The 22633-nt window shown below is 43.6% G+C and overlaps 1 protein-coding gene across 1 annotated transcript in view; it reads left to right on the plus strand.

The window, feature by feature from the left end:
- Positions 1–1194: 1194 nt before the first annotated feature.
- LOC137804746 (rho GTPase-activating protein 23-like) overlaps positions 1195–22633 on the plus strand; it is a 77372-nt gene continuing 55933 nt past the window's right edge. The window contains exon 1 of the mRNA XM_068604089.1: positions 1195–1728. Coding sequence (XP_068460190.1) covers positions 1720–1728 — 9 coding nt within the window. The 5' untranslated portion in view covers positions 1195–1719. The remainder of the gene's footprint in view (positions 1729–22633) is intronic.

The following is a 22633-nucleotide window of genomic DNA, read 5'->3' on the forward strand; positions in this document are numbered from 1 at the left end:
TCAAGGATAGAATGACTCTATGTTACTTTGTTTCTTTAAGCATTTCTATTTAACAACAACATGTTTCAAATGCATTAATATTCTGTGATTTCTGTCAGTTACCTTTTCAGTGCAACGACACTGTCTATATATTTGATGTAACATGATTAATCTGTAGTAGCGGCAGTGCCACTATTGGTGGTGTATTCTTGATTTTAGTAAACATTTTAGTCGCTCCATGGTGTAGATCAGTGGTTTTCAAACTTTTTTCAGTGATAGAACCACGTAAACAAAAAATTCTGCCAAGCTTCCTGTTGTTGTTATTGGCAGCTTTTGTTGTTGCACACAGTTTGGTTTCACACAGGACTCCAACAGCGGCCTTCTGGGTAAATGTCCTGTGTTTTTTAAACCAACCACCCACTCTGACCTCCTTCCAATGTGCACTTTGTCGCTCATTATTCTTGCGTCCAGCGGTCAGTTGCTTTATTGATTTATATACTAGTTATACAGCATTATTTTTTGTATGTGTGTGAACAGACAGCACCGTTATAATCTGTCGAAATGGTGTGAAAAAAAATGCTACAAAATAAGACAGAATTGGTTATAGACAGTAAGTATTAATTGAGCAGATAATATATTATCTGGGTGTTTAGCATCTATTTGCTAACTTTTTCAGTTTCTTTACCATGTTGTGTCCGTCTGTGGAGGTTTTCTCAAACACATTACACATTAGGTAAGTTGCCGTGATAAAAAAAAAGTGATTAATTTGTCTGTTTTGTTTTCAAACATTTCCGAAAAGTGTTTCCTCATTATGGTGGGTGAACGTCGACTGCGGACGGATAGAAGATCAATGGAAGTATATAAAGCTCAGAGTGAAGCACTATGAAGGAATGAGTGCGACAGCTGCTGGGGAATCCTACTACTCTATCAGGTCACATGGTACACACATACACACTCTATCCCTCTGATCCCTCCACTCCTTGCCTCCACTCTGTCTCTCACTAATACGGTGTACAGTGAGGGAGGGGGGAAAGCAGGAGGGTTTCAGAGGAAGGAGGAGGGGAGAGCAGCTGAGAGAGAAAGAGAGAGAGAGAGAGAGAGAGAGAGAGAGAGAGAGAGAGAGAGAGAGAGAGAGAGAGAGAGAGAGAGAGAGAGACGAGGAGGAGGAGGAGGAGGAGGAGGAAAAAGGAGAGGCAGTGTGTGGTAAGAGCCACACAGATTACAACCAGCCCGATACAGGAGCAGGCAAGACAGCAGCAGCGTGGAGGACAGAAAAAAAAGGATAAAAGCTCCGCTGACCTTCTTTCTCTCCTTCAGTGTGAGTCGAAAGGAGGAAGAGGAAGTGTTTAAAGAAGGGGGGACTGAAAGAGAAGAAGAGGAGTGAGCGTCTCAGAGGACGGTGCTGTCCAAGAAGAAGCGGAGGAGGTGGTGTGTGTGCAGCGTGTTGGTTTTGTAATACGCCAGCGACACGAGAGAGAGAGAGAGAGAGAGAGAGAGAGAGAGAGAGAGAGAGAGAGAGAGAGAGAGAGAGAGTGTGTGTGTGAGCGCGCACATGCGTGTATGTAGGTGTGTGTGTGTGTGTGTGTGTGTGTGTGTGTGTGTGTGTGTGTGTGAAGTGAACTCCCTGAACCCCGCCCCCCCTCATCATCAAAACCCCAACATCATCATAACAAGACCCTAACCTGAGGATACGCAAGCCATGCTGAGGACCCGGAGCCAGCCGAAGTCCTGCTGAACACCATGGCCCAGGTGAGGAGTGACTGACACACAAACACACACATTTTATCCAAAGAATTCATGCTGCTGCATACACATTTGAATGCAAAAGCAATTTGACACGTCTTTTGTAAATACATACAGATTTGTAATTTGTATGAAGCCTGTTTCCTCAACCTAGCAAACTACTCAGAGTTATGACTTCATAATCTAATGATGAAGTTTTTTAGATGTATTCAGCAGTATAAAATAAATGCACCAATTTACCGACTTAAGTTGGTGCATTATATTAACCAAAACAAGGCCTCTCTCTCTCTCTCTCTCTCTCTCTCTCTCTCTCTCTCTCTCTCTCTCTCTCTCTCTCTCTCTCTCTCTGTCTCTCTCTCTCTCTCTCTCTCTTTTGCTTTCTGTCACACTACCAAGAAGTGCACAGGTGTTATCCGGTCAAGAGAGAAGTCTCCTGAGTTGCTCTGCGCTTCATCTTTGCAGCTCTTCAGCAGAACAACTAACTTGGGAAGGGAATTGTTGTTGCATCACCAAAAAAGGGAGTGTTTTTTTTTTTGTGGTTGGCTAAATGTCTCTTTGCTTGTAAAAGTACTGATCGCGTGACAACGTGCTTGTGAAAAACAATTTCAATTTAGCCTTACTTTTTGTTTATTTCCTTTAAAGTGCTGCTTGGTGTCGTCAGTGATAACAAGCTTTCTTGCACATGTTCAGTTGTGGCAATGAGCAACCACTGATGCCACCAGACATCAGCTTTCAGTTGCATGTGTCATGTGAAACTAGAAGGGCTCCTATGCTTTAGAAAGACAAGGAGAGCACCCTTTATATATATATATATATATATATATATATATATATATATATATATATATATATATATATATATATATGTATATATATATATATATATATATTTATACATATATATATATATATATATATATATATATATTTCTTTTTCTTTGTGTGAAATCAGAAGCCTTCTCTTCGCAGTTTATTTGTAGTGCTAGTATGCTCCTATTGACCAATCACGTTTTAACAGGATTCAGTTGCCAAAACTCATAGTCAGCTAACGTCTGACCGTGATTGGCCTCAAAAATAGCTAGTGGTGGATACTTGTGAAACATGTGGATGGTAGACGAATCAGACTGTAAACAACTGATGGGTGCACACAAGAAGAAGTCCTGGTCAGGATACCCTCCCTAAAATATCATCCGCCGCTCTCAGAGGCTAAATTGTCGTCAGACAGACAGCCAATGGTTTCTGAGATTGGGCCACTAGCATCAGCCTGTTCTTGAGGAGGTCTTGTGTCAAACGGGGGTTGTAGGTCAATCTTGTGTCAAGGACACAAGATTTTTACAAGTTTTTCCTCTCAGCAACTGAAAGTTGTTAAAAAATATTGTTTGGCTGCATTTTCAGCATTTACCATGCTGCTCATTAACAGTTTGTATTGCACACTACAGATGGGGGTTGCCCCTTCCAGTGACCACACCTGATAGAAGCATTGCATTAAAACCAATCCATGGTGTCTCAGTCGGTGGAAATGGGACACTTTCTTGGCATGTGGAGTTTCACCGTAAATGTTTTTGTATTTTTCTATGTTTTTTGGTAAAAAAAAAAAAAACACAAAAAAAAAACAGTGAAATAAAGTGGAGAGTATTTTCGGGCTTGTCTCCACAATGGATAGAAACATCTCTCTGAGAGAAAGGAAGCTTGTGTATTTTTAGCCAACAGGCTCAACAGTTCATTCTGTCTGTGTTATGTGTACGTGTCTGAGAAGACCTAGAGACAGAGGTCTTTTCACAGTTGTCGACAGAGATAGACAGTAAGAGAAAGAAAGCATGGCCGGTTTGTGAGGTCTTTATACTGGAGTGTAAATAGAGGATGGTGTCTCCTCCGAGACTGAGCGGGCATTGAGTGTTTTAGGGTGGGGAAAAAAGTAATTCTGCCCTGCTGGATAATGGAGAAACTATGCAGTGTGAAAGGTGCATTGTGTTTTTTGTAGGTTGCATATTTGCGTGTGTGTAGAAGCGTCAGGATATCCTGCTCTTGCTCTTCTGGACAGACTAACACATTTACTGGAACAAATAGGAGATGGGTTCAAACTTCCCAACAACGTCTGAAAAAAACCCGGATCATCTTAAAGGACGGGACTCAAATTGCGCACTGATAGACTTTTATGACAATATGACTCCTATGATGCACTTTGAGCTGATTAAATATGTATTACCTGCCGGCTATGGGAAGACTTTAACTTGAACTGACCGTTTAATGACGTGTATTGATCTGTGTCTGTCTAAATATACAAGACAAAATGTAATTACTATTACTATTAATTACACAATGATTGTGTTATGAGTAGTTTGGCCTTTTTTGGAACAGTAATTGTCTTTCTTTCTCAAGAGTGACAAAGTGACTAAGTATGTTTACAATGGTTGTAGAGTACTGCTACATTTCAGTCACAAAAGACACAAGTTAACATTAATGCAGAGGTGGAGGAGCATGCGACATGGACTGGTTGGAATATTCTTCAGCCAAGATTATCATTGGATGAAAACCTAGGGAAATTGTTTGATAATAGCAGAGAGGTGGAGCCTCAGTGTGATGACAAAACCGGCTGACAGTAGCTGACCTGGTGTAATGAGCAAGAGATTTCATGCAAGAAGGGCAAGAGCTGAGGTCGGATCGAGAAGGTAAACGCAGGACTTTCACACAGGCGACCGCGCTTCATGTCCTCTGTGAAACCAAGTCAATGTTGAGTTATTTTCAACTAGTTCACATAGTTCACTTAGTAAAACAGACATTCTTATTTTAAGTGATGAAAATACAATAATACAATACTCTTATTGTAACCTGAAACCATGACCTTTTCCTGAACCTAACTAAGTGCTTTTTTTTACCGGGTCGGGTGTGAGAAAGTGTTGTTGGTTCTAAAGACTAGAACTCTATCCTGCCTCCAGCTCTGTACGTAACTTATAGGCCTACGATATCCATCTTTTAATCTCATTCTGGGAAAGTAAGTGTATTTATTTCAAATGTTCATGTTCAGAAGTGCATCACTTAATGCAATGTTTATTATTCTTCAGTATAGTTCAGTCTTTGTGTTTTTTTTATTATTTTTTTTATCTATGATGGCGTTGTGTTGATGCTTTTTTTAATTATCATTGATTGTTTTGTTTGCCTCCTCCAAGCATTCACTGGGGCGTTTTGCAGCGTTAGTGTGAAGTGGCAGCTATGCGAGTTAGCACCTCCAAATCTGAGCGCTCAGCCGGAAACTGGTGGATTGCTCCCTCCAGGTGGGACAAAATGCCTACCCTAAGCGAAATAGTTCAAGTATCTCAGGGTCTTGTTCATGAGTGAAGGTAAGGTGGAGCGGGAGAACCAAGGTGGATCGGTGCGGTTGCAACAATAAAACAGGCGCTGCACCAGTCCGTCTTGGTGAAGAGGGAGCTGATCCAGAAGGCAAAACTCTCCATTTACTGGCCGGTCTACGTTCCAACCTTCACCTATATGATCATGAACTCTGGGTAGCAACCGAAAGAACAAGGTCGCGGATACAAGCGGCCAGAATGAGTTTCATCTGTAGAATGGCCGGGCTCAGCCTTTGAGATAGGGTCAGGGGCTTGGACATCAGGACGGAGCTTGGAGTTGAGCCTCTACTCCGTCGTGTCGAAAGGAGTCAGCTGAGGTGGTTCGGGCATCCAACTGGTAGGAGGCCCCGGCGAAGACCTAGGACACGCTGGAGGGATATATCTCCCTGCTGGCCTGGGAACGCCTCTTGGTTCCCCAGATTGAGCTGGAAAGTGTTGTGGGTAAGAGGGAAGCCTGGGTCGGCCTGCTGGGCTTGATGCCACCGCGACCCGACTCTGGATAATCGTCTGAAAATGGATGGATGTTTTGTCATGTTATATAACTTAGTGTGGTTCTTGTTAATGTGGGGAAATCACCGGTTGGCCAATGGGGTTGGGCTTGTCAGGTGGGCTGGTCAGGACCGATAAGCGCTGCATAATTGCACGTTGCACGGCGGAGGCGATTGAAGTGACTTTGTGGGTCGGTCCACACGCCCTGTGTGAGCTTGTAAATGCACATTGCTCAACGAGTGTCTCCTTTTTTTTCTCGTCAAATATAATATATATATATATATATATATATATATATATATATATATATATATATATATATATTTATATATATATATATATATATATATATATATATATACACACACATATATATATATATGTATATATATTTATATATATATATATATAAATATATCATTATTTATATTTATTTATGGAATAAATAAATATATATTTCTACTAACATGATGAAAAAATGAAGTCATTATCATTTAAATTTTTTAAAACAATGTCTTAGTATCTCAAACTAATAACTTTATTTTTCAACATCCAACTGACCAGCTCTGTTCTATAGAGTCAGTTCTTTAAGAACTAAATGTAGCGTGTTGTTATGGAAAATCTGTTCATGTTAAAAATATATATTGGACAATACATTTTCGATCAAACTCTCAATTCTGTGAAGAATTTAGGCACCATTATACCTGACGAAAATCTATCAAATCAATAAATCAAAGATGGAAAATTGCCATTCACAGTGTCAATGTGAATATGATTAAGGCACCGTCTATCCAAAAACGTCAGTATCGGTCTTCAGAAGCTCAAATGGGCAAACTGTTCGGTGAACTGTGGCTCCGTTGAAAACAAACATGCAACTCGAGATAAAGGTTTAAAAATATATATCCTGTCCTCTAGGTGAAACAACGGAAAGGGCTTTGTAGGGTTTGGTCAACGTATACACGCTTTACTGTGTGACTCACTGAAGTGACTCAGACCGAGCTGACATGTCCTCTCCACTGAGGCCAGTTCAGCAGCTCGGCTGCCTCCAGGCCTCTCCTAGGACTTCGCCTTTATATCTTCTCTCAATTACTCTGCTCTGGCCAGTTGTGCTCTAATGGCCAGTGTGTGTCCTTGCATGTGGATTGCACTCAGACATGGGCAGAACAACAAAGGATAAAAAAGCGTTAAGAGGGAAGTTGGACAGAGGGCAGGTTTGTGAGACACTTTTTGTTCCCTTGCAGCCAACAACATGTTTGGACTAGTCATTTTGTACAGATAGTAATGTTTGAATTAAAATGTTAAATAGTAATGTTTGAAATAAAATCATGACTGATACTGTGACCCTACTACAGAACAAATAAATAAAGAATTTAATCATGTGAACATTTTCTGACGCGTTGCCCTAAAACGACAACAAATAGTGAGTACAATTTTATTTATATAGCACCTTCAAAAACGAAATTTCAAAGATATTCACAGGACACATAATTATAGATATGGAGCCATTTACTAAAAGGACACAGATACAAACACTTAAGTCTGTGGAAACAAATCTGAGAAGGTTTTACGCAATTTACTAAATATCTACATGTCATAGGTCGTCGACACAGGGATATGGCAGAAATATTTAAAATAACCACGACATCTTAACAGCACTTTGCGTAGTGGTGGTACATGGCGGGTAAAGCTAAGTGTCGCCACCAGGGGAACAATGAGGGTTTAGGCGACATAACTACTTGGTTGGGTTAGAAAGAATAACTTAATTTAAATAACAACGTTTGGTGACATTTGGTGTTTTACACCGACATGTCCACGGTGAGTCTAATGCCGTGTTCACACCAAAACACTTGCTTTTTCGCCTGATTTTACTTGCTCAACACTTCATGTGGTTATTTTGCTTTTTCGCAACCAATTGCGGCAGAACGTTTGCTCCATTCCCGCCAGTCATTACATCTTACCCAGTTACAACAGATACAGAAGATACGTTTTTCTGATTGGCTATTCGTGTAGCCCCTTTCTGTTTTTTGATTAGCGGATGAGTGGCACCTCACAGCAGACCTCCAGGGAATTCGGGGGAGACATGCTTGATTCCTCCATGGTGAGGGCAGCACAACCAGGTCATGTTTGCGCACTGCGGCACATTAAATAGCCTAGAGGTTTTTTGCAGCGTGAGAAATACGATGTGTGGCGGGAGGGTGTGACTTAAGACCGAAATGCGTGACAGTAACTCAATGCGTGACACTTGAGAGGGTTGCTTTTTGTTTTACATGAGACACAGACAGCGGTCTCCTAGGTGAAAGTCCTGTTTGTTTGCAAACATCCCCCCTGACCTCCCAACTCAGATTTCCATGGGCTATGATGGGAGACGTGATACATCAAAAACAAATACAATCCATGAAAAAAAGTTTCCTTACAAATTTAAGGGACAGGCCCGTTTTGTTGCACGAGAACATCATTTTTAGGAGACTAAAGCACTGATTGGTCGGTTATTGTTTGACGTTAGAATTTTTTGTACACCTTTATCGTTGCACAGCATTTTGTTTATTTGACATAATGGATATATAATGTGCTTTAATTTCCTGCAGGGGCGCTCTCGGTTAAAATGTTGAACATTTGCATAAAAAGAACAACGTTAATGTAAAAATTAATGAACAAACAGTGCTTTATATAGTTCATAAAGTCAAACAACATGCATGGCAGCAGTTTTGGGTAGAAAAAAGGTTGTCAATGTGTTGTTACTCTTGCCAATAAAGAGGTCACTTCAGTGTTTTACTAAATAAGTGTGCGTGCTATACAGATGCTCAATACACTCTTACAGTATTCATACAATGATATCCTGCTTTGACATTGTTGTTAAATGTTATTAAGTTCAAACCACAAAGGCACAAACAAACTCCAGAATCATGATGAAATAAGATACAACAGTGTTGCGGGTTATTTCTTGCATCCGGGCCTGTAATCGACATCCCAGTGCCGGACCAAACTGTTATCAGCACTCAGCAGAGGAGAAGGGAGGAGGGAGGGTAAAGAAGGGGTGAGGGATAGAAGCAGGGGGCAGGGAGGAGACAAAAGAGAGGTGAGCGGGAGGTGAGAGTGACCAATTACACTGACAATTCACCCAATGCTGCATGCGTTCTCATATTTTCATGTCTCAGACAGATCTGTTTGATCACGTTTTACTTTAGGACCCATTTAACAAGATTTCAGTTTTTTTATTCTTTGTGGACAATAGTCCTTAGGCAGGCCTGTATTTGGATTCCATTGTAGCGATACAAAAAAGCTGCTTCTCAGTGTACTTATAGTTTACTTTATGTAGCTATGTCAAGGCGAGGCTCTTTGGGTTGGTTGATGTCATAGCACAACTTTGAATTGCTACTTTAGCCATCCTCTGACTTTTCACTAAGCCCGTAATCGGATTGGAAATCTTTATTTGATCAATACTTTGGTGGCTGTGCACATTTTTTTTTACGGCTTTCCCATGTGCCTCAGATGTACTGAGTTAAGTGCTACATAGTGAATGTTAGCATGCTAACACACTAAACTGAGACGGTACACTCTAGCAAGTTAGCACTGAGCTCAAATTTTTCTTGTTTGCTCTTGGGCGATGGCGTCAGAAAAACGCCCTGGTTGGTGGTACTTAAAAACTTTTTTTTTTCTTTTTCGCCACTTGAGATCCCCCGTCCCTGTAAGGCCCTCCTGCGGTGTGGGGGCTGCTGGGGTTGCGGGGGTAATCTCTACGGGGCTGGACCCGCCTCAGAGAAACACACAAGCACACATTTGCAGCTGCAATGCTATGTGAGACAACGCCGGTCACTTTCATTTTTAAAAATAGCACGCTCGGCTTGGACTTGGACTATAAAGCTCAGCTGCTTTGAATTTCTTTGCTGCTCGACTGCAGGCCATTCTTTTGAATTAGAAGCACCTGGTTTGCCTTCTGTCATCTCTCTCTTATGGCACTGCATACAGACAGAGTGATGTGTGAAAAAGTCCTCATTTGGGAAGATTCAATAGAACCTTTGCTGGAGAGCCTATAAAGCAACTTCAATTACTTCCTGTAAAAGAAAACATCAGTTCTGATGGCATTATTTCTGCAAATTGAGAAATAATGTTGTCTCAAGCCATTAAGACGAGTCCTGATATAATGGGAATTATATCACATTTTGCTATAATTACATGTAATACAATTATAATTAAAATTTCAAGATATTTAATTTTTAGCACGACTTGGCTATTGGCAGCGTTGATGCAAAGACCTTTTTTTCATGCATTGGCCAAAAATTTGTCTCTTTTTTGTGTGTGTGTCATCTCCTGGAATTAGAATTATGTAGTGTGTGTAACTGCAGTTATCCCTTCAACGATTACCTATACCAAAAGAGGAGAAAGCCTGCGGTGTACACACACACGCACACACACACACACACACACACACACACACACTTAGAGCATGTGTTTTAGCAGCTGCTTTTCATTGTTTGCCCATGAATTCATGCATTTAGACACACTCCAAACAATAGAGTAAAATCTATGCCACTGATTTAATGAGTGAGGAATGTGGTGGTGAGATGAAAACAATTCCTGGGCCTCGACAGCGATTGTTCTGAAGAGTACATTTTTCATCTGCCTTTCTTTGAAGTGTTCTTTAAAATTCTACTTTTAATCAAACTGTAATTCAAGGTTGTTTTTTTATGCAACAGAATTAATGAAAAACACTTGCTGTAAGATACTATACAAGTTGGGGTAAATGGATATTAATGCAACAGCAAGTAACTTTTGACACGAGAATGAACACAAGCTTACTCTTCAAAATATAAAGTTGTTTTTAAGGTAATGTTGTATCATTGCCTGCTGAGAGACAAGCCACAACTCTGCCAACTGCCACCTGCAAAAGTTCTCTGACGACTCTGCAATCGTCGGCCTCATCTCCGCCGATGATGACAGAGAATACAGAGAACTCAACCAGGACTTTTTAGGATGGTGGCAGAGGAACGGCTGAGGTTGAGACTGAGGTCTTTTGGGGTGCAGAGAGCACTCCTGAAGACCTTCTTTGACTCTGTGGTGGCATCAGCCATCTTTTACAGAGTGGTCTTCTGGAGCAGCAGCATCTCGGCAACTGACAGAAAGAGACTGAACAAGAGCTGGTGAGGAAGGCCAGAAGCGTGCTGGGGCGTCCTCTGGAGACTGTGGAGGTGGTGGGGGACAGGAGGATGCTAACCAAGCTATCATCCATGATGAACCACGCCTCCCACCCCATGCAGGACACTCTGGCCGTGCTGCACAGCTCCTTTAGCCACCGGCTGATTCATCCCCGGTGTCTGAGGGAGAGAAACCGCAAGTCCATCCTCCGGCTGCTGTCAGGCTGCACAACCAGCTATGCCCCCAGTAGACCTCAAAACCACTCTGAACAAGCCGAACATTTGTGAGCACAATGATCACTTTAATCAATGCACTTGTGCAATATTCATTCTAGTATTTTTCAGTACTTTGTTCAATTTTTTTTATTGTAATTTGTTTATCTATCTGTATATTTTTCATACCATCTGTATATTTTTATATATCTGATTCATCTGTAAATTTTTATTCCATCTGTAAATGTAATATTCTTCTTTGTTACTGCTAATTTTTTCTTCTTAAATCTTTAATCTGTTTATTACAGTTCTATTGTTTATTTATATTACTTGTTTCTTTTATCTTATTACTTGTGAGCAGTGCAATTGTAATCCTGTACTTTCCCTACTGAGGGATTAATAAAGGATTATCTTATTTTATCTTAAAACGTATGGAATGACGTCTTTACATTTAAAAAGCAGCGGCAAATCTTGTTTCTGCCAACCTTTACTAGCGCTGCAACATCTGACCCTGCTGCAGAGAAGTAGGATTAAACTCTCCGGGGCGCATCTGTGCCGTGTGACATCAATGCCGGGTGCAGAAACAGGTGCAATAAAGCTCACTTCAGAATGGAGCTGGCATCGCTCATCATTGTGTCGTGTGAGGTGAACCTCGCAGAGGGCAGTTAAACATTGTCTCTTAAAAAGCTACAGACTTGAGAGGATCATGGGAAATTCTGTCAATACTACCATTTGTCTTTCATGTCTTGCATTTTACTTTAAGCATAAAACACTGTCTGACTGCTGATCAAGGAAGGCCCAATTAACTAAAAAACTAAGGGGACTGGAAGAAACTGGTTTTATTTGCGAGACGTGAAACGTGGGGTGGATCTTCCTCATAATGCGGAGTAATTTTAGCCTGAGCGCAGTTGGATTGATTATTCGTTCGATGACAAAAGGACCAATGTAACGGGGTGACAGTTTCCTAGAGTCGGTCTTCAGCTGGATATTCTTTGAAGAAAGCCAAACACTCTGACCTGGTTTGTATGCTGGGGTTGGGGTCCGGCGGCGGTTAGCAATGCGCCGGTTGCTGTCGGCAGAGCATAGTAGTGCAGCGCGGGTCTCTCTCCAGACTTTATGGCAGCTGCGGAGGTGCATCTGCACTGAAGGAACAGCCAACTCTCACTCCTGGGAGGGAAACAGAGGTGGCTGATAGCCCACAGAAGACTCAAATTGGGATAACCCTATAGCAGCACTAGTCAAGGACTTGTGGGCGTACTCCACCCATGCCAATTGGGAGCTCCAGGTGGTAGAATTAGTGGCGGTTACACATCGTAGGGCAGCCTCAAGGTCCTGGTTAGCCCTTTCACACTGGCCATTGGTTTGCGGATGAAAGCCAGATGAGAGGCTGACCGTTGCGCCAAGAGCACGGCAGAATAACCTCCAAACCTGCGAGACAAACTGGGGTTCCTGGTCGGAGACGATGTCCAGGGGAATGCCATGGAGGCGGAAAACATGGCTCACTAAACGTCGGCAGTCTCACTGGCACTGGGAAGCTTAGGGAGGGCCACAAAATGAACAGCTTTAGAAAAACGGTCGACGATGGTGAGTATGCTGTTACCTTGAGATGGAGGTAGACCGGTTACAAAGTCTAGAGCAATGTGGGACCAGGGACGGCTCAGAACGGGAAGTGGACGTAGCAACCCAGCTCGTGGCTGATGAGAGGTCTTTCCTCGTGCATTGACCGTGCACGCAGCAACATAGGCCCGGGTGTCAGTCTCCATGGCTGGCCACCAGAAATGCTGTTTTACAAGGGACAGGGTACGATTCATCCCCGGATGGCAGGCAAAGCGGGAGGTGTGCACCCACTGGAGAACTTGAGACCGGACAGAGTTAGGGACACACAGACAGTTTGGAGGACAGTTACCTGGGTCGGGCTGTGTACGTTGAGCCTCCCTGACCATGGATTTGATCTCCCAAGTAACTGCCGCTACCACACAGGTCGGAGGAAGGATGCAGTCTTGGCTGGGTGGAGAATTCACCGAGACATAGAGGCGAGAGAGAGAGCATCAGGCTTTGTGTTTCTAGAGCTGGGTCAATAGGTGAGGGTGAAATTAAAGCGGCCAAAAAACAATGCCCAGCGGGCTTGACGGGAATTGAGGCGCTTGGCCGACTGGATATATGGTTGGTCCAAACCACAAAAGGCTGCTCGACTCCCTCCAGTCAGTGCCTCCACTCCAACGCAAGCTTGACTGCAAGTAACTCCCTGTTGCCAACGTCGTAATTACGTTCAGCTGGGGATAGGCGATGAGAGAAAAAAGGCACAGGGGTGGAGTTTCTGGTCGGATGTTGAGCGTTGCAACAGGACTGCACCCACTCCACTGTCTGAAGCATCCACCTCCACAATGAACTGTCGAGAGGAATCTGGCTGAATCAGGATGGGAGCTGAGGTGAAGCTTCTTTTTAGGTCGGAGAAAGCAGACTCTGCCTCAGGGGTCCAAGCAAAGGGGATGGAGGTGGACGTGAGCTTGGTTAGAGGAGCTGCAACACTGCTGTAGTTCCCGACGAACCGCCGATAGAAATTTGCGAAGCCCAGGAAGCGCTGTAGCTGCTTCCGGTTGACGGGTTGTGGCCACTTTGTCACTGCCTTCATTTTTCCTGGGTCGGCCCTTACCCGCCCACTCTCGATAATGTACCCCAGAAAGCCGACTGAACCAGCATGGAACTCGCATTTCTCTGCCTTCACGAAGAGACGGTTCTCCAACAGTCTCTGGAGGACATGGGAGACATGGTCGGACATGTTTTTGGAGAAAATAAGGACGTCGTCCAAGTACACAAAGACGAAACGATGGAGAAAGTCTCTGAGCACATCGTTAACCAAGGCTTGAAAAACAGTCGGAGCGTTAGTAAGGCCGAAAGGCATTACCAGATACTCAAAATGTCCGAGTGGGGTATTGGAGCCAGTCTTCCATTCGTCTTCCTCCCTGATTTGGACCAGATGATAAGCGTTCCTGAGGTCCAGCTTTGTGAAACCCGTGGCACCCTGGAGGGGCTCAAAAGCAGAGTTTATTAGGGGTAATGGGGTACTTGTTCTTTACGGTAATTTTGTTTAATCCACGAAAATCAATGCAGGGTCGCAGAGAGTGGTCTTTCTTTGAACCAAAAAAGAATCCAGCACCAACAGGGGATGAGGATGGTCTGACTGTGCCGGCTGCCAACAACTCCTTGATGTATTTCTGCTTGGCTTCTCTCTCTCTCAGGACACGACAGGCTGTAAAGCCGGCTAGACGGAAGAGAAGCGCCTGGGAGAAGATCGATGGCACAGTCGTAAGGGCGGTGAGGTGGTAACGGGAGGGCTAAGTACTTACTGAACACAGTCCCTAGATCGTGATACTCAGCTGGGATGGCAGACATGTCAGGGGGCTGAGGGCTTGGTGGTAATGTGGTAACCTCGGCAGGGGGCAATGCTGACTGCAAGCAGGCCAAGAGACAGAAAGGGCTCCAGCTAAGCACTCTCCCTGCTGACCAGTCAATGTGTGGGTTATGCAACCTTAACCAGGGATAACCTAGGACTAGTGGAGAGTTAGGGGATGAAATTATGTTGAGCCGAATACTCTCACAATGGTTACCAGACAGGACAAGGGACCTGAACGATGGGTAACGCGAGCAAACGGCTTGCCATCTAAGGCAGTTGCCATGAGGGGGGACTGTAACTGTTCTAAGGGGAATCCCGCCTAGAGGGACACGTCAACCAGGGCGGGGAGGGGCAAGGAGAGTTGTTGGTGACACAGAGTGGCTCAAATCAGCAACCTAGGTCGGATTGTCTGGCTTGGGGGCACTAAACTGGGAACTAGATGGGGAACTGGACGGGGAACTGGGTTAGCTCGCCAGAACCCCCACTACTACTGGCGAGCCCTGTCTTTTGGGTGGACTGGACAGAGAGAAAGGACGTGACCAGGCTTGCCGCAGTACAGGCACTCACCCACCCTCATCCTGTGCTGCCGTTCAGCAGGAGAAAGATGAGTACGGCCCAACTGCATGGGCTCCTCATCGGGAAAGGCAGGGGCTGATGCCGTGGGAGGATGAGCTGGCATGGAGTAAGGAGCCGGCATGGGTGGTGGTTGCACTCCCCACTTGGCTCCATGTGGTGACGTGTAGAGGCTTAAAAAAGTGACTGGGACGGCCGGCCCTCTCCTTGCGTCGCTCACGCCAGCGGTTATCAAGCCTGATAGCTAGGGAAACCAGAGAATCAAAGTCAAGTTCATCACGAGAAGCCAGTTCATCTCTTAGGTGTTCGCTGAGCCCATTCAAAAATGCCCCTCACAATGCCTCATCGCTCCATCTGGAATCCGCTGCGATTGTTCTGAACTCGACAGAGAAGTCAGCCGCACTTCTGGGGCCCTGGCAGAGGCTAATCAAGCGCATCGGCGCATTACCCATGTGGTTCGGGTGGTCAAAAACCCCCTTCATCCTGCAAATGAAGTCTTCATAGGAAAGGGCAGTAACTGCCAGATTAGAATTAACGGCTTCAGCCCAAGCTAGAGCCCTTCCTCTCAACAGTCCCAAAATATAATGCACCTTAGAAATATCGGAGAGGAAGGTCAACGGCCGTTGGCTAAAAACCAGAGAACACTGAAGAATGAAACCTCGGCACCTACCCAGGTCTCCAGAGAAGGGTTCAGGGCCCGGAACATAGGATTCTCGAAATTAAGTGGGCACTACTGGGGGCGGAACTGGAGAGGGCTGGAGACCAGGCAGTGCAGGATTGGCTGATTGGGACAACAGAGAGGTTAACTGAGACACTTGACTTGATAATTCAGCGATTTGGTCCACCATTTTCCGGTTGTTGTCGAATAGCGTCTGGAGATATTGCTGATGTTGTCCGAGTAAATTTCCATGGCTGGAAAGCGCCTTTGAGATGGCCTCCTGCTCTGGTTCTGCTGGGTCCACATGGCCAGATCGTTCTGTCATGGTAATGCAAGACTGGACCCAAAAGCAAACACAAGTAGCAGGAGTGATAGACAATGATATTTATTTCCAAGCCAGAGAGAAGTAGAACTCTTGCGGGCGTCCTCTGCGGGCTGGGGTCTGGTAGTGGGAAGGCTGGAAAATTCCTACAGGGAGTTCCAGGGAGCTGAGTGGCTGAGAAAGCACAAGTCAAGCACAAGACAATGCTAAAATCCAAAGAGGCCGTGGCAGTTGTTCCGGGTGTGGGAATTGACGATCTGGCGAGGAGTGGAGAGAGAACTGGGGTAATATACTGTGAGGTTGATGAGGGAAACGGGTTGCAGGTGTGTTTGTAAATTGGCAGCAGGACGGGAAGGCCACGCCCAGGCAGGCACACCCACAAAGGGCAAACTGAGAGCAACAGGAAAACAGGGGGAGAGAGAAGCACAGCAGGGACCATGACACCCTCGCGATTAAGAGGGTGGCGAAGATGACAAACTTTAGGGAATCATTACAATGCATCTCTCAATGCCCGTCCAAAAACAAGATCACCCTTTTCTCTGGATCAAAGTGTGGTCTGCAACTGATTAGGCAAGGCTTGTCTTTAGGCTGGCGGATTGACGGGGCAGCCTTTTGCAAATAAAGAGCCTGTGCCGTATGACGATGACAATATAAACAAAGTCCATAAAATCAACATGGCTGTATGTATTTCATGACTGTATGTATGTCATGTATTTCACCATGCCATTATGTATTGTATGACTGTACAAAAACTGATGGGTCGAGTAGTATGCAAGATTGACCTTGGACAGATAGGAACACACACATGAACGCATGATTTTCCCACAGGCTTACACAAAGATAATAAACTTCTCTTACTTACATTATGTTGTAAGTATTTATGGCCACTGTTGAGCAGGAGCCATACCGTCTCTCATTGAGAGTCCAGAGCATGCAGCATTGTCTTTATCATCGATAACTGATGATCACGCCTCTGCTTCTTAGAAATCACTGCATTCTTGCTGAAACTCTTTTTTCCCTCAGTCGTCTTCAGACATCTTTACGATGTCTCCGTGATGCCGTCACCGGGGTCGTGTGTGACGTCATCAGCGTTTTGCATCACTCACACCAGCAGCGGTTGATTGTACCATCTGCGTTGTGGCACGCGCTCACACACACATAACTCAATGGAGATGGGCCGTGCGGTTGTCTGGAGGTTTCTGTGTATTTGAGTTGGAGTGTGTGTTTGCTGCTCCGCTCTAGTTCATTCAGCTGGATCTGAGCTCTGGATAGAATGATGAAAGCCTTTTTCTGTACTGTGTGTGCGCATGGGTCCTGATAATACATTTCCTCCAGAGTGCATTTCCTCGAGGGTCCTCCAAAAAGAACATATTACATTCATATTATGTGTGTGTATTTATATATATAATATGTCCTGTAAAAGAATAAGCAGTTGTTCTTGTCGCTGATCCTCTTAGTTCATCATCCTTACTTTTGGCACAGAGGCTGCATTAAAGGTCGCTGCCCTCTACCATGCTGCCTTCTCGTGAAGTAGATTCTGAACTCATTGCTTTGTTTTGTCTTCGTTTGGGGTTTCAACCATTTTTTGCTGTGGAGTTTTTCACTGTGCTGTTCATAGATTATACTCACAAGTACCAGTAAACTTTACTGGTTTAACCAACTCCCCGTCAGCTAGTCTGTCAGGCCTAACTGGAAATCATGGATGTATTGTGAGAATTTACACGCTGCACAGAAGGACTAAGCATTTTTTCCAGAGCTTTCACCAATATCCTATGAACTTCGCCTCTTGGCATACAGGGAAAAAAGTATGCATGTTAAAGTATATGTAATATTTTATCACAGATCTGGCTTCAGTTTAGTTTTCCTAGATCTAAATAAAGGCAGCATTTCTTGTAGTTACTGAAAGAACAAATGTAAATGCCTTTATCTTGCATTTTACCTGCATTTGAAATTTACACTGCTATTCATAAGAAAAAAGGTCCAAATATCGCAATGATCCGCTTTTTTGTGTGTGTGTTTAATGAGTGTGTCCCTCATTTGGTTCTGTGCTGTTTCCCAAAAGATGGCCAATATCGATGCTCAATGGAAGAGGAACTTATGAACGCATTGAAAAGGTGAACTGAAAAAGTAAAAAAGCTGCACCGTCTCCACATTAGCAGCATGCCAGGTTGACTGAGCCGAGTTAGCAGCAACAGTCCAAGTAAATGAGTCCTGATACTGCTCACCATTATTGCACCATGAATCCCTATGTTGCTCGTAATGTTTTTAGTTCGTGTACAGGTGGTGTGCAGCTCATGCATCAATGCACCAGTATTAAAGTGTGCGAGAAAGATCCTAATCACACTTACAGTGTAGTAGTGTGAATGCACCACCCTTGAACGCAACACCCATGAACAGTTCATTTGATTTAAAACAACGTTATTACTCAGCGTCTGAAAAAGTGCTATAAACCTCCCAGACGTTGTGTGTGACAGGATTCAGCACAGGCCAGATAAGACTTTTTTTATTGTGTGTGAGTGTGTGGTGTGAGGGTGTACGTTTGAGCGTGGTGAGCAATGGCGGGGTTATTAAATCCAGCAGATTAAGGCTGTTGTGTAACGGTATGTTGGCCTGTGCTTTGTGAGATTAACATGTGCTCTCTGTGAGGATTAAATATATGCGTTTTACAGATGAAATGTGGGGTTTGCTGCTCCTCTAACAGCCAGGTGTGTGTTTTAAGAGGAAGACTTTACTCATAATCATTCATGGTCTCAACCACTTTCTTCCATTTCATTTGAATTATTGAATATTTTCTGTTTTGTGTTTCAGGATAATCATAGATAGGCCACAAGTGTGCATGAAAGCTAACATTGAGTTGTGTATTTTTAGTTAGTTTAGACTAGGCTTATGCGCAGCGTGTTGCTGTCTGCAAGCTAAACATTCGGGCGTCGTATTATAAACTAAACTAATGGTAATCTTTGCAGGGGTGTGAGGACGTCGTGATTGAATGTTAAAATGGGCACGTTTCGAGGCCGAGGGCGTGTGTTTGCTCAGATCCTGCCTTCTTTTCACCAGTAAGGGCTTCAAAAGGATAGACTACGGATAAGAAGTGGACATAGTCGTCAGGACGTCACCCTAAAAGAACGCCATTGTTGAAGACGATTTGAAACTAGACATTGAGACCATAAACTCACGTTTACAATGTTTACTGAGAGAATAAATCAAGAGAGACATAGAGTAATTTTCTTCTCTTTGACAAGAGAGTCAAATGCAATGTTGGCCTCTTTATTATTTAATCAAACTGTAACTCAAGGTTGTGAAATTACCCAGAAAGGATTAATAAAAAAGAAGCTCACTTAAGACTGTCAATGTACAGGCCAGAGAACACACACTGCCTCCCCCACAAACAAAGACGGCGGCCATCATTTGACGTCACTGTGACAATGAGAATCTATCTGTGTTAATAACTACAGAGCTTTAGACAGAGAACCACGATAGCCGAGTCAGCTGAAGTTAAAATATCAACATTAAGATAGTTTAGAATCCAAAAAAAACATGTCACTCCTCCTACTGGTTTTGACATTTTCGTTTTGTCAATAATAAATGAATGGGACACTACTGGTCAGCTTTAGTTTTTTTTGTTTTTTTTCACCCTTTTCCACTTTATTACAGTGACAAGCTCCTTTGTGCTGAATTAGGCTAACCACATAATCGTGACTCCAGCTAGCTCAGCTAGCCTGGCTTTCTGTCCAAAGTTTAAAAATCACCCCTCTAAAGTTCACCTATTGACAAATTGTATCTCATTTAATCATTATAATAAGAGAAGAGAAATGTGAAAACAATTTGTCGTTTGAAGGGCTTTACCCATCCAGTTCTCCTGGCAGCGTTTCCGGCTTGGTAGTCAGCAATTAACGCACAAACGTGTGACAGTGATGTTGATCTTTTCATTCTTTATTATTCAGAAAGAAACCAAATTAGTCTACTGTTTCTTTACATGACTTTAAAGAATGTTTCTCACATTTAATATATCAAAACAGAAAGTTAGATTTAAAGAAGAGCTTCTCTTTTCAAATGTTAGGTTTAAAGAAGTGCTTCTCTTTTCAAATGTTGTTATTGCTCTGGGTAGCTTTTACATTTAAACTTGTGACCCGTTCGAAATTAAAGCAGAAACATGTGATTTTTTTTCTCCCACTTTGGGCCAGTGGATCAATTAAGCTGTCAAAACAAGGTTGTCAAGGTTGATGTGACGAGATATCTGTCTTTATGGCTGCCAAATGCTCCGTTGTGTTCATAGACGAGCCGCTAACTTTGCCTGCATTTGCTGCGCAGAGCGTTTACTTACTACCGCTTGAGCGAGTGAAGTCGTGATGGGCCTGTAGGCAATAAGACACTTCTCTGGGTCGACCCCCACTTTGGGACTTAGCGTGTTTTGACAGCTAAACTGACATTTGGAACTCTGATCAACCTTGTCATTTGCTTCCAGAGAACCCATGAATGACAGGTGTGTGTGTGTGTGTGTGTGTATGTGTGTGTGTGTGTGTGTGTGTGTGTGTGTGTGTGTGTGTGTGTGTGTGTGTGTGTGTGCGTGCGTGTGTGTGTGTGGTGTCCCTGCTGTGGCAGCACTGCAGGTGGGTGACACTGATGCAAGGTGACAGTCCTGTAAAGTAGAGCCTCTCTCGAAGCCATAGAGCTTGGATTCAATCAGCAATTTACATGTGCGATTACTCAGGGATGTTTCCTCCATCCAGAAAAGTTCTCTCATGATGCTGGAGAAGACATATTGCATACACGTCTGTGTGTGTGAGTTTCCAGTCTGTGTATACACAAAAACCCTAATATCTTTGCAGTGTCTACTAGAGGTGGATAAACACAGCCACTATGTTTTGTTTCTCCTGCATTCTAATTATTAGTTAGTTCTCTGTGTTAGCATTTGTTTACTCTCCTTGTAATAAATACAAGTATTTCCTTTTCATCAGTAATTATCAGTTAGATTGCCCTCTAGTGGTCACTTTGCCCCACTGTTTCTAATCCTCTACAGTGGTGAGGATTAGATGGATTAGATCTTTAGCAAAATCTCCCGTGCTGCTGTAAATGGACAGATGGGTGTTTCCCCCCCGTCCTGCGCACTAACACACACACGCACGCACACACACACACACACACACACACACACACACACACACACACACACACACACACACACACACACACACACACACACACACACCTCTCTCTGTGGCCAGCTCAGGCCACAACATAACAGAACATTACAGAACAGAGAAAGCACTTTATCTATTTTAGACTTTCATAGCAAAACGTTTTTAGTTGTTGATTTTGAATTGTTCTTAAGGTTAAATGGCTTTCAGCCTGCATTGGTAAAACATTGTTTTATTGTTGATATGGATTTTTATGGACTTACTAAACACCATATGAAAATAACATATTATATGTTATTATATTTTTATCAACTTTAAACTTTCTCTATACGGGATCCAGAGCATTACGATGGCAGCAATCAACTACTGCAGGGCGGGTCTTGCCAACAAAATCATATAGACACCAAAAATTACTTTTGAGGGTTGATGATTTCATCTTTGTTGTCGGGCACCGCTGCGCTGCGCTAGACTGTAAGATGGGGAGTGACGAGAGAGGGTAATAAGAGGGGAGGAAAGGGGAGGCGGTGGGGTATGGGTAGAGGTCACAGGGTACATGAGGGGAGTGACTGGGGATGATGGGAGGATGTGGATGTTGGGTCTTCACAGCCCCCTGCAGTGGGGATGAAACTCTTTTCAGAACAAGGCCAGATTAGTGCCTCCACAACACCACACACACACACACACACACACACACACACACACACACACACACACACACACACACACACACACACACATACAAACACACACACACACAGAGGTCAACCTCCACATCGTGACGATCATCACTTTCCAACACAATGTCTAGATTAAATCCTCACCGGCCTTGTTTTTATTGGAGCAGTCAGGATAAAGACCTTGGGGCTTTGGATTCTTGGTGTAAGAATTTCTTTGGAAAACATTTTGTTTTGTGATGTTTTTGCATCAACAGCTGCTGTTAATCCCCTCTAATGGATCTCCTCGATCAGATACAGTATTTCCAATTAATCCTTAAGCCTTTTGTCTGGTGTAATATTGGAATAATAAAAAAAAACATGGGACCAACTGAGGGGGAACTCCCAAACAAAGGCAATATGTAAAGATATTGGCTCATTTCATTCTAGACATCAAATATGTCAGGATTTTTTTATTGGATTCTTTCACATCAGTGTTATAAAATGCAGTAAATCTGCTGTCAGCCTTTGCCTTGAGCATGAAAAAGCATGTGAATCGCTCTCTGTAAAACTCTTAGCCCTCGCTGCTTCTTCCCTCCCACTAGAGCTCAAGCTGATCTCATCCTACATTCGTAGCTATACCTGATAAAAATAATGCGGCGTAATTTCAGAATCAGAAAATCAGCTTTAATGGCCATGTACATTTGCGCATACATGGAATTTGACGCCGGATCCCACTTTGTTCTTCGAAGGTATCCCATTATTATATGAATTATTTTGTTTGTTATCCACCCAATGGGCGACTGTGGCTCAGTGGTGAGCAGGGTCATCTTTCAATCGATTGTCTGTTCGATCCCCGGTGCCGCTAGCTCATATTACTGTGTCCTTGAGCAAGACACACAACCCTAAATTGCTCCTGTAGTTGCGCCTATGGTGTATGAATGTGTATGAATGGTTGACTATTCTGATGTGGCACTTTGTGCCACATCAGCTTC

The sequence above is a fragment of the Clinocottus analis genome, unplaced genomic scaffold, assembly GCF_023055335.1.
Source record: "Clinocottus analis isolate CAN_PGR_092001 unplaced genomic scaffold, fCliAna1.0.p SCAF_60, whole genome shotgun sequence".
NCBI lineage: Eukaryota > Metazoa > Chordata > Actinopteri > Perciformes > Cottidae > Clinocottus > Clinocottus analis.